This window comes from Canis lupus, chromosome 6, assembly GCF_011100685.1.
Source record: "Canis lupus familiaris isolate Mischka breed German Shepherd chromosome 6, alternate assembly UU_Cfam_GSD_1.0, whole genome shotgun sequence".
Taxonomy (NCBI): domain Eukaryota; kingdom Metazoa; phylum Chordata; class Mammalia; order Carnivora; family Canidae; genus Canis; species Canis lupus.
Genome location: NC_049227.1, coordinates 75,515,514 through 75,528,642, shown reverse-complemented (window position 1 = coordinate 75,528,642; position 13,129 = coordinate 75,515,514). Strand labels below are relative to the sequence as shown.

At 40.6% G+C, this 13,129-nt stretch overlaps 1 protein-coding gene and 1 long non-coding RNA gene across 4 annotated transcripts in view; one reads left to right on the top strand and one right to left on the bottom strand.

Annotated features, from left to right (window-relative positions):
• Window positions 1-13,129, bottom strand: part of PTGER3 (prostaglandin E receptor 3) — a 178,584-nt gene that overhangs the window by 87,359 nt on the left and 78,096 nt on the right. The window contains exon 3 of one of the 3 annotated variants that reach the window (XM_038541661.1): window positions 4,199-4,745. The exons of the other annotated variants lie outside the window; for them this stretch is intronic. Within the exon in view, the coding sequence (XP_038397589.1) occupies window positions 4,710-4,745 (36 nt within the window). The 3' untranslated portion in view covers window positions 4,199-4,709. Of the gene's footprint in view, window positions 1-4,198; window positions 4,746-13,129 lie in introns of those variants that run through there. 3 annotated transcript variants of the gene reach the window in all.
• LOC119872292 lies at window positions 964-4,772 on the top strand. The gene is made up of 2 exons (XR_005361433.1): window positions 964-1,187; window positions 2,606-4,772. It is a non-coding gene; the product is annotated as an uncharacterized LOC119872292 (long non-coding RNA).

Genomic DNA, 13,129 nt, shown 5'->3' with positions numbered 1-13,129 from the left:
CATAAAGTGGAGACATTTCCTGTAGAGACCTTTGTCCTTAGTCTCTGTACCCCAAACATGGAGATGGGGAGACAATGAAGAGACAGTGCAGGTGAGGTGCAAGCTCACATTTGATAGCCATTCAAGTGTTAGTCCGACACATTTTAGTATAGGAGGTTCTTCAGTGGGGCACTCCAACTCTAGCATTCTTTGCTATAATGCGGCTTCATCACTAAATGCTCCTAACCAGGCAGGAGTCAGAGTCTGTGCTGCCCCTGACAACCCTACTCTTGCTGTGGATGACTCTGTTCCCCAAACGTTTCCTCTAGATAGAGATCATGAACGATAAGCAAGGATGGTCAGAGCACGCTTCTCAAAGGCTCTGTGGGTATTGAAATACTTTCTTAGAGTTAAATATTGGGCTAGATTCTAATGTACTTTGTACCTTATCTGCAGAGCTCCTCCGTTGTCTCTTCAAGTGTGTGGTATAGGCTCAAAAGAAAAGTTTTAAGTGATGGGAGTGAGTTACACACACACACACACACACACACGCACACAGATAAAGACACAAAATGTTTGTTTCCTACAAAACCCTTGGAACAGTTTAAGTCCCCAGGGTTGAGACCTCTTCACTTAAAAACTTTGGCATTTCATAATTTTCCATGTACAAACTACAGTTCCACATTCTCCTATGCCCTCAATTGCTTTCTGATGTTGAATGATATGAATAGTCGAATAACATTAAATTAGCCACACATCTCTAAGTTGTCCAAAGGGGATGAACACCTCCTTTTAAAGTGTCCCACAACACCAGAAAATACTTGAGACATTGATGAGAAGGGAGGAATAGTCCAGACAAGGAATGGCCAGTTTAAAATTGGAATCAAGAAATAAATGTAAAATAGTTCAGGAGAGTATAGTTCAAGGGAAAGGAATGATGAAGTTAGACACGTGGTAAAGGTCATGGCGAATTTTGTAAGCCTTGTGAAAGAGTTTGGAAAACAACGATATGCACCATTAACTGAAAAGAGGAAAATGTCAAGGGCATTTGTGCTAAGCCTTAGCTTGAGCTGGGTGGTCACTGATGCATTCCAACCTGGGCTGCTCATATTTTGATCCGGTTGTCATCTGCTGAAAGAAACTGGTGGGAAGTCTGGTGAAGATGTGGATACTCTGGAGCAGTTCCTTGGGCCTTTCTGTGCTATCAGGTAACCACTAGCTCAGATGGCTACTGAGAACTTGAAATAATACTCGTGCAGTGAGGATGGTAATTGCCTTTAGGGCAGTGGGTGATAGAAGAAAAAGAGGGATAGGCTTGTGGGGGATTAAATGCTAGAAATGTGAGCAGGACTCCAACATTCATTCAGCAAATCCAGAGCAATATTAAGAACGTGGCCAGGTCCAGTGACCTCAGGACCCACCGAATCTAAAGAGTGAACGTGTCAAAGAGCAGAGGCATGTTCCAGAACAATTTGGCAAGAGTTGAGGAGCAGGTCAGGCTTGTGGGAGAGTCACAAAAATTCTTCTAGACCTGATTCATTAAAGTAGCATTGTTTGAGAAACACAAGGTGTGATCTCCACCGGTTGATCTTTATTCTTCCTAAAAAGAAACAAGTGAAGAAACCACCCTGCAGCCTATGGAGGGATAAATTAACCAAGAAGAAATCAAAAGCAAAAGACGCCTTATGAGTCTTTCTTCTCGTGCATCTAGAACTGTTGGCTGTCCACTGGTAAATGTTTCCTATCCCAAAACAGACACCATTTATAAATGAATATTAGTCCCAAACTATGAAGGGCGACTTTTAAATAAATAAATACTGGTCTCTTCGCCTACAGACCTAGCCTCTAAAATTGTTCAGGCAAATGATGAGAAAGAACTGAAGCAGGCTTGTGGGACTAGTTTCTTCCCCTCACTGAGTCACAAATTCCCCATAAGTAAACTCAGGGAGTGGGTCTGTCCATCCTCCAGGAGGGAAAAGGAGCATGAACAATCCGCTTTCAGACAAAATCAGGCTAAAAACACATAAGAAAGCCAAACGTGCAAGAGATGCATTTTAGAGTGGAATTCTTTTCCACAGAGAGGAATTGATATAAATTTCATAATTATGCCTAACCTTTTAGGCATAATACTTGATAATAAATCTATCACTTCATGCCATTCTTTAAATTTATTATTTTCTTTTGTAAGGATACTATTAATCAATTTAATTTCAAAGTGTCCCAAACAACTAAATGTTAACCATCCATTATATGCTGAATTATTGTCACCCTTGCCTTAATTGTATTCTCACTCTGACCTTTTTTTTCACTAGCTTATGCATATTTATATTTTCATTTTCCATTCGTTTTTTAAATAACAAGAGAAAATGTCATTAAATAGTCAAAAAATTTTGCAACACCACTGCTCAAGACAAATTTAGAAGTATTGCCTACCCTATAGGAAAAGATAGTAAGAAATAAATGTTTGGTAGTTGACTACAAATCTCTAAATTTGGCACAGGAAAGATCCTGTAAGGGTGTCAGTAGACAACCCACAAAAGCACAGATGTAGAACAGACAAATATATCAAAGTCAAGAGTAACCTTTTCTGTTCCCCTATTTCACTACTTTTGGCCTTTTACTTTAGATTCCTAGGACATTTCTACGTGATAAGGAATCACATCGGTGTACCTGCAGCTGAGAGATGTAAAGAGGAGGCATAGACTGATTGGGCAGCCGCGGTAAAGAAAAGGGACGGAATGCTGATCCTGGGGCCACCCAGGTGCTTAAAGATGCATTGAATTATCTCACTTCCTCTTCACGCTCCCTTTGCTCATCACACCTTTGCTCATTATTTTGGCACCTGCAATGTGCTTAGTAAAGACAAGGATGGGTAAGATCAAGCCAGTCTCTGCTCTTGTGAAACTCATATTCAAGGACAGAAAACAAAGGAAGAAGTAAACAGAAAAGGAAAACCAGGTTATAAATCGGTGAAGGGTGGATGAAGGAAACAAATGAGCTAAGGTAGCAAAAAAAACAAGAAGAAACAACTACCGATAGGAAGCTTAAGAAAAACGGCTTTGAGAAAGTACTTAAGCTATTGACCAAAGGAAGAGACAGAGCTATATATACGCAGAAAACGGGGGGTGGGGGTTGGAAGTGGGATAGCATGTGCAAGAGTCCTGGGGTGAGAACGATCCCTATGTCTACCGAGTAATGAATGGGCTGGAGAAAGAAGAAGAAGCATCATGAAGAGGCTGTCAGTGGTGGTCCAGTTGAGAGATGAGTTCTGTGTGAATTCGAATGGGAGTATTCGAGATGAAGAGTGGTGAACAAGGTCACGATATATTTTGGAGGAAGAAATACATTTTACAGTGGTACTTGCCATGTAGACTTATCAATATCTCCCGCATTAACAGATGAGAATAGGAAATTAACTAAGGCTCTTACGGGAGGTAACTCCGGGAGGGGGGTTTTGAATCCCACCCTTCCTTAAAGCCTGTCCCGTGCGCCATACTCACTAGCTCTAGTAGTTCAAGGTCAATGTAAGTTTTACAGAATCATAAAGTAGAAGCTTTTGCCAGTCTAAAGATTTTGAATTAGAATTTAATAGGGGCACCTGGATGGCTCAGTCAGTTGAGCGTGAGACTCTTAGCTTCTGCTCGGGTCATGACCTCAGGGTCAGAAGATCAAGCCTGGCACTGGGTTGGAGCCTGCTCAAGATTCTCCGTCTCCTTCCTCTCTGACATCCCTCAACTGGTGCTCTCTCTCTCTCTCTCTCTAAAATAAATAAATAAATAAAAATCTTTGAAAAAGAACACGCTTTAATAACCTGGACGGCCTGGAGATATTTTTAGTTTGCAAATCCATGACTTCCAATTCATCGGAAAAAGGGCACCAAGTCCCACAAGCACTCCAGACTCTTCTGTTCTGCACAAAGTACCTGAGCATTCTTGCATTTCTTCCAGAGACCTGCTGTGTTAACCCCCTGCGTGTGAAAAATTTTCCATTTGCTAAAGCAGCAATTTGTAGCAACTGTGAGCCATACCCTGTTATGTCTAAACTGGATAATTTCCATGACCAACCTGTTTTTTCAGCTTTGCTAAAAATATGCCCGTATCTCCCCATAATTTAAAATGGCGCTGCTTGCTGAAACTCTCCCGCCGGGCAAGTAAGTCAACACACAAAATAGGCTTAAAATAAGCCGCGCTTGGAGTCAAAAAAGGAGCCGAAGTCCTTCTGCCATTAATTTCTTCATTTTTATTCTACTCTTAACTGCTGATGTTCTGGGGTGCATAGTAGTGCTGCTCTAGTACCTTCCATTTCTCCTTTATCTCACACGTGGCAGGATCCTCTCCCTCACCCCTTCAGTGGGCCCCGAGTACCCCTTGCTCTGGAAGTGGGTGGGTGCTGCTCCAGGGAGCTCCCTTCCCTGCTGCAGGCTCCAGCCCTGTTGGAAGCCCTAGGGTAGCCCGAGTCTCTGATGAGGGTGGCCTGCTGCTGAGTCTCCTCCCCCAACTTTCAACAGGCAGGCTAAGGGGGAGGGGGCATAAGAGCTTTTGTGGTTTTAAGAAACTAATATTTGGGGAAACTAATATTTGTTGTCACTGCTGCCGCTAGAGTATAACGTCGTTTTCTTGCCTTGGGAGGGTTCCCTCACATGCTTGTGGTGAAGGGAAGTATGGCACACGGTACAATTGGCAGAAGGTCAGGAGGTCTGCATTCAGATGGCCCTGTTTTTCATCCTTCTTTTACTTTGCCTGCTCTCTGATCCCTCTTTTTCTCAGCTGTAAAAAAAAAAAAAAAAAAAAAAAGAGGGACAATAGCATAAGTGTGCTGTGACAATTTGTCAAGTGCCTAGCGGGGTGCCAAACCATAGATGACGTTCAATGAGAATAGGCATTTTTGAGAAGGGTAACAGTCAATAAACTGAAACTCTAGAAGGACATATCCATGTAGGAAGGACTGGATCTGAAGAATCTGCAGAAATGGGGGAAAAAACCTGTCATTTATCCCTTCTCACTTCCCCTTCTCTCCCTGAACGCTCCTCCCTAGTCCTGAGCCCACTTCTTTGTCCCTTTCTGTGTACCTGAGGCTCTCTGCCCTCCTCCCACTCCACTGTCCCAAACTGCTCTTATTATATCATTCATTAAAATAGCTGTGTTTCCATAGGAATTAGCCTACATTAGAAGACTAAAGCTCCAACATAGTATTTTGAGACTTAGGTGGAGAAGGGCAATGAACCTGAACCCAAGATGACAAAGAGGATGCCTCTAACTTGTTAGGTCTTCTGAGCTGGGCAGCTCTCCTGGTTAGTCTTTTCTTTTTTTTTTTTTTTTCTTTTGGTAAGATTTATTTATTTATTCATGAGGGGATGCTATATTTTTAAATCCCATCATTTCCATAATTGCTTTCTTATAGCTAATATAATTACCAGCATTTTATCTATTTGCTGGCAGTTTTAAGCATTGGGAACCTCTTGAAGGTTACAGTGACAACACAAGATCCAGGGACCCCTGGGTGGCTCAGTGGTTGAGCATCTGCCTTCCACTGAGGGCATGACCCTGGGGTCCTGGGATTGAGTCCAACATCAGGCTCCCTGCAGGGAGCCTGCTTCTCCCTGTTCCTGTGTCTCTGACTTTCTCTCCCTCTCTCTGTCTCTCATGAATAAATAAATAAAATCTTAAAAAAAAAAAAAAAAAGCAGCCAAGCTCTGTAGCCAAGCAACCTGGGTTGGAAAAGGAATCCCATCTTCTAAAGTTATAGACCTCGGGAAAGTGAGTTAATCAAGCCCTACTCCAGAGATGGGCCTCAAGTTTCTCAGGTCTAAAATAGAAGTTTAGGGATCCCTGGGTGGCGCAGCGGTTTGGCGCCTGCCTTTGGCCCAGGGCGTGATCCTGGAGACCCGGGATCGAATCCCACATCGGGCTCCCGGTGCATGGAGCCTGCTTCTCCCTCTGCCTGTGTCTCTGCCTCTCTCTCTTTCTCTCTGTGTGACTATCATAAATAAATAAAAATTTAAAAAAATTTAAAAAAAAAAATAAAATAAAATAGAAGTTTACAGTAACAGTCTCGTGGAAGGGCAGCATGATATGAGATAGTGAACAGGAAGCACTTATATATTGTAAACCTTAAATATGTCACTTCTTTCCCTTTGTGTTATATAGATTCACATCATTCTCTAACTCCTATTCCCTAGTAGCACACAATCAAATAGATTCAATAATTTAATAAATATTTGAAGAAAGAAGGAAGGAAGGAAGGAAGGAAGGAAGGAAGGAAGGAAGGAAGGAAGGACAGGAGGAGGGAGGCAGGCAGGAGATGGGACAAGGGAGGAAGAAGAAGAAAAATCTTTATTAAGAATGGTTCTAAAATGTGATGGAGAGATTCTCTGATCTGATATTGTTCTATCAGTAGAGACTGGAAGCACTTGTAGTCCTTTGTCCCATCTTCCTTCCCAGGTAGTGACACAAGAGACATAAAAACTTCTTGTAACACTTGTGATAATATCATCAGACATTGGTCATTGGTCCACAAAGAAGAACCTCCTGCTTGAAAGACTTTAAGTTCTGTTTTGATTTTATCATGTATTCATCACTGGAGTTACTACAGAAATATAGTTCAGGGCCACTGGTCGCCTTTCTCTACACAATTACACATTAATTTTTTAGACAACTGACCAGATATCTCATGTAAGCCTAAGAGACAGAGGAATTTCCCAGTGCCCAGTCTCAGATTAGTTTTAACTAAACTTTTCCCATTTATGCCACCCCCAGGAGCTGTTTCCATCCTCGCCTGAGAGGAGAACATCTGCAGGTGTGGACAACTATCTCTGCCCTAAAGAAGGGCTACTTTCTTTTATAGTTTCAGAGTCCGAAAGGTGCAATGTGAGATTATTAAGTACATGGTAGGTGTTGTCAATGGATCATATCTGCAGCTCCTCTAATTCCTATAACCAGGGATGTATAGATAGATACCCTGGGTGATTACAGGCATTTATAGTTAGGTTTTGATGGGGAACCTTTTCAAGAAAATGATTTATTCAGCTGTGAACCAGATTAGTAACCGCCGGTTGTTGGCAAAATCTCCCACTCTAACTGAAAACACAGCGAGAAATGTTGATACAAAGAGAACTTTAGAACTATGCTGAAACTTTCATTATTTTGCCAAAAGCAATTGCATCACTTCCTTGGAACATAAGTACATGTCTTGTGAACCACTATTTTGCTTTTTGAAAAGTACAGGGGGTGGTATGTAAATACAGTGGTGAAATAAAAAGAACATTCAATGCAATTTATTGGCACAACCTTTAAGTCAGGATTAGATTAACAATATGTGCATCAGAAACAAAGGCTGCACAAAGTTCAATGTGATCATGAACAGCCTTTAGAGGCCTCCAAAGTTCCATCACGAACTGATGTCAACAATTGGATCGTGACATTAGAGAGACTAGGAGGGGCAGTTGACCCTCTGCCCGAGATGGACTTTAATTAGCAGCTAAAGCAGAGGTACAATGGCCTGTTCTGCTCTTTTGAAGTCTTTTATTTTTATTTTTATTTTTTTTAGAGATTTTATTTATTGAGAGAGAGAGAGAGAGCGCGTGCAGAGGGTGGGGCAGAGGCAGAGAAAAATCTCATGCCGACTCCCTTCTGAGTGCGGAACCTGTCACCAGGCCCTATCTCATGACGCTGAGATCCCGACTTGAGCCAAAATCAAGGATCCTGTGTTCAACAGACCGCGCCACCCAGGCGTCTCTTAACTATCCTCTTTTAAATGGGTAGCATTTAACTTCCCTTAAAACTTCCATCTCTAGGTGAAGACTTTTTTTGGAAACGACCAGGGAAGAAATCTGACTGTTCAAAGCAGTAAAATCAACCTGAGTTGATAACTTAAGTACAGGAACTCCTACAACCTCCTACTCTTTCCAACATAAATAGAGCAATTTGGCTTTAGTCTAATTTGATCATTTATAATCCGGTACAAACAACACAAGTATCTTTCCTAACACTTGTTTATGAGCTTTGTATTGTTTATTTATTTACTGGAAAAACTTACAGATATTTCAGTGTCAGAAATATGATCAATCTTGAATTATCGTTCCTAATTGGAGCCAGGGCTAGCATGCATCACTGAGTTTTTTATTCGTTCCCTAAACCCATTAAATCCAGAGGCAGCATCATTTTAGGTCTTATTATTTTGGAGTTTACATTTGGCTTCCTTCCTAAACCAATCAACACATCTCTTATGGGTTGAAATGTCTCCTTCACCCCTAATCAAATTCATATGTTGAAGTCCTAACCCCCAGTATCTCAAAATGTGACCTCATTTGGAAATAGGGCCATTGCAGACCCGGTTGTAAACGTGAGGTCATTCTGCAATAGGCTGGTCTGCTATGGCTGGTGTTCTTATAAAAAGAAGAAAATAGGACATAGGACACACAAGGAGACCTTCTGTGGGGTGATATGCTCCAAGTCAGGGAATTCCAAAGATCATTAGCAAACTACTGGATCCTGTAACCCTAATCCATTTGCCCTTTAAGCCAACCACAGAACCTCACTCCTTATTTTCATGAACAGATGCCCTGGGACACAGTCTCTCTTCCTACCGACTGGCTCTGGTGCCATGTTGCAGTCCAGAGACCAACCTGAAATAGGCCCAGACGATGCAGCCTTTACTGGCAACTCATGGCTTCTGCTCCTGACTAGCCCGTAACCCACATATTACTCTGAATATAAACGGAGGCTCTAGCCTCAGGCTCTTTCCTCTTTAAGGTCACAAGTACTTATGTGTGAGTTTTATTTCAAAACTACCTTCTCATTTTTTGCAGGACTATTCTTGCTGGCACCTGCAGAGGAAATCCCATGGGTTCAGCAGCTGGCTTGATGGTAATTCCAGTTAACTCTTTAAAGGACGATTGGAGATTTGCGAAGAGCTTATAACAAAACTGCTTGGGGCCCTGTTAGGCTATGCGCTGCTTTAGTGCACATGTGTTCCTTTCTCTCAGATCCCAATTCCAGCTGCTTACTCAAAATTGAAGCATCCCGTAAAGGGCTTTTAAATTGTTTTTTTTTTTTAAAGGGTACTTACACTGGCCTTAAGAATAATGGCCTCACACATGGCATCTCTAATCTTCGCAGCAACCCTGCAGGATGGGCGTTACTTACTCTGTTTTGCAAATAATGAAATTGAGGCTAAGGGAGGTTAAATACAGAATCTTCAAGGTCGCATCATTCCCTAGTGCCGATCAGGATTCAAACCCAGGACTGTCCAACTCTAAAGCCTGAGCTGCCTCTACAAGACCACACTCTTCTGCCTTTGAAGAAATGCTGGATCAAGTTGGAGAGCAATATTTCCGTTTGTTCGTTTCTCCTTGAGTTTCTAAGATCACATTTAAACTTTTGCCAAGTGAGATAAGATTGTGGCACTCTCTCCCAGCCTTGTCTGTTACCTCCACAGAATCTCTGCCAACACCAAGTGTAAATATAAACCTATGTGCCTGGAAAGACAAGCATTGAATGGTTATTCAGAGTGTGGCTGACTGCCTGCTTTAAGTAACATATGTACAGTTTGGGCCTTGAATTCTCTTGAATTATTACTTTTGCTCAAACTCATAGCTCATTGCTGCACATCTTCTTTCTGTTCTTTTTTTCACGAGCAAGGACTTGTTGAATGCCAAGTCTATGTCATACAACAGACACAGAAATGAAAACCAGATTCCCTGCCTTGGCCATGCCAAGAAGTTAGGTGCATAAGCCAGCAAATTACAGCAGAAACAGATGTTTTTGTCATGAAGACTTTCTGAAGAAGTGATACTTGAGCTGAAACTCATGAGAGATGAGTCAGTTTTAACCAGGTACAGAAGAGAAAGGAGTATCCAGCATAGAAGGAACAGCATGTGTGAAGCAGGAAGGCTGTGAGATGGCGGTTTGGTATTGCTAGAAAACAAGGCAGATGTGAAAGAGGACACCAGAAGCCCTTTGAACTAAATTAAGTTGTTTTAACCTTATCCTGGAGGCCATAGGAAAATACCAAGGAGATTAAGGAAAATAATATGAACAGATTTTCAATTTATTAACAAAATATCACAGTGGCAGCAGATGTGCAGGATAATTGATGAGCCCAAGACCAGATGTAGGACCCAAGTTTCTAGGGTAATTCAAGTGGGAAATGATGGAGGTGTAGACTTAGACCATGGTGGTGCCCACGAGGAGACCCAATAAGAAATATCTGTAGATTTAACAGAACTTAAAAGATGGTTAGATATAGAGAAAAGAGATAAACTCAATTGTTTTAATTATTTTTGTTTGTCCCAGAGTCTTATTAAGAATATCTTATCTTTTTCCTGTTTCCTACTTATTCTCTTAGTATGTTATTCACTTAACTTTGCTTGAATATCTTATTCTTCACCACCACCAGCAGCAGCACCGCCCACACCACCACCGCAGCAGTCAGCAAATATTTATGAAGCACATATTACTGAATCATACTTTGTTCAATCCTGTAGCAAATTTACATCCCTCTGTTCTATTCCTTCATTTCTGTTAGTAGTCTCTGGTTTAATCTTGCATTTGTAGTGGCATTGTGTTTCCTTGGGCTATAATTTCTTCTGCCCTTTCTGTGCCAGAGCATTTCGGTGCTTAAGCTCTCACATTTTCTGTGTCCACCTACCATTTACAACAGTATTTTCTCAACATAATGTTGCACAAATATTTCTTGCCCATTTTCAAAGCATTTCAAAGGATTCAACATATAAGTTGTAAGTTAAATCAATAAACTGATAAAAACGACAATCAACAATTACTAACTTTCATTAAGAAATCAACTAAAGACTGTTGTTAATTTACTAAGGCTCTGGTGTACTTGTTTCCAAAAAAAAAAAAAAAAAAGAGAGAGAGAACTATGCTCAAAGAATCCATAAGATGAAAATTTTCTACTGTTTTTGTATCTGCAATTTATGTTCATTTTATTTCACAGGCTTTACATTTTCAGCAATAGCTTAATTTACTTCTAGGTATAGAGTTAAAATTCAGCTCCTATACTAAGGTAAGAAGAAATGATACAGCCAACTAAACGACAAGTTATTTTATATGCAGGCTTATATTTATATCATTTACTCTTTTTCTAAAAGTAATCATCCCATACTCAACAAATATTTACAGCTGTTTTCTTCAAGAAGTATAAAAAAGACTCCCTTGTACCACTCAAATGTAAAGACCAGTCAAAATGGCAGACTCTTAACTATAAAGAACAAACTGGTGGTTACCAGAGGGAGAAGTAATAATGAATAATGTATAGAATCGTTGAATCATTGTATTGTATACTTGTAAATAATATAATACTGTATGTTAACTGTACTAGAATTATCTTTTTTTAATGGCATAATATCAAAGAGGAAAAGTCAATAGAGAAACAGTCGTCCATCCTGACCCAAAGTGTGCATACCTGGTTGTCTTAAACATTACTCATAGATTGCAATCTGGTCTCTTAGCCTCTCCATCAACTTTCTTTTATTGAGTGATTTCTATGAGCTTAGCACTGTTCTAGGCTCTGTAGGTACATGAGATACATACAACATGGGTCCTGCCCACAGGAGCTTACAATGTGGTTGAGAATTTTATTAAAGCAAACTATAAAAGCTCTTAAACATACATTTCGTACAAATTATTTTTATATAAAAGGCACATCACATAATAAAAAAATAAAGCCCTAGAACCTGAATGCAATGGAAAAACACTTTTATCCATGGTATGAACCTAGAGATATTTCGAATTAACAAAATATTCAGTAAAAGCCTGGATTAATTAAGAATAGGGGCACAAATATTTTTAAGACAGTAACTACACATGTAAGTGTTCATAGTCATGGAAAGTATGTCAAGCAAGGTGTATCTTATACAGATCCGTAAGGTAATTACCATTACCAATTACCTGGCAATTACCATTCTCTTACCAATAGGTTTCTTTTGAATGAGCTTCTAACTACTGAGGATGTTGAAAGAAACTTTGTTCTCTTAAATAGTTTATATGGTTCCTTTATAACGTGGGTTTTATCATGTATTTAATTTTTAAAAGTCATTGTTGTAGACAGTAATAATGTGGAGCAATTCAACTCTGTCGGCATCTTCGTGTAATTCGTGGACCCAAGTCCACTTACAACTGTAAGCCACGTATACACATTTACATATAAAAGATAGTGATGCTAATTTTCTGCTCCTTCTTTGGGAGAATTTGGGTAAATGTAGCTTCTGATGGAAGCCTAATCTTCTGAACCTAATGCTGTTTCCTTACCTCGCCCTTACTCTATGCCATTCCTCTTCATGCAATACCCTGGCCCAACCTCTCCTGGGGCAGCAGAGCTGGGTGCTTGTTTTCGTTTGCTTGTCATTTTGTTTGCTTGTTTCACACTGGCCTGCAGTGGTGTGTATGAAAGCACAGCATCTGCAATAGGATGGAGGTGGGAGTAGGCAGGAGTTTGTTCTTACAACCTAAAAGCCATATGCCTAAAATTATACAGAATATATTATATGGGTGGACTGTGGGCCGCCGGGGTCGGTGAAGGATCTCAAAATGGCTGGGCGAAAACTTGCTCTAAAAACCATTGACTGGGTAGCTTTTGGGGAGATCATACCCCGAAACCAGAAGGCCATTGCCAACTCCCTGAAATCCTGGAATGAGATGCTTACCTCCAGGTTGGCTACTCTTCCTGAGAAACCACCTGCTATCGACTGGGCTTACTACAAGGCCAATGTGGCAAAGGCTGGCTTGGTAGATGACTTTGAGAAGAAGTTTAATGCCCTGAAGGTTCCTGTGCCAGAGGATAAATACACTGTCCAGGTGGATGCTGAGGAAAAAGAAGATGTGAAAAGCTGTGCTGAGTTTTTGTCCCTCTCAAAGGCCAGGATTGAAGAATATGAAAAAGAGCTGGAGAAGATGAAGAACATAATTCCATTTGATCAGATGACCATTGAGGACCTGAATGAAGTCTTCCCAGAAACCAAATTAGACAAGAAGAAGTATCCCTATTGGCCTCACAAGCCAATTGAAAATTTATAAACTTGAGTTGAGGAGAAAGCCCCGGCCCTCATATTATAAACATTGGACATTAAAAATAATGATACGGTAAAAAAAAAAAAAAAAAAAAAAAAAGAATATATTATATGTAGTCAGGAGCC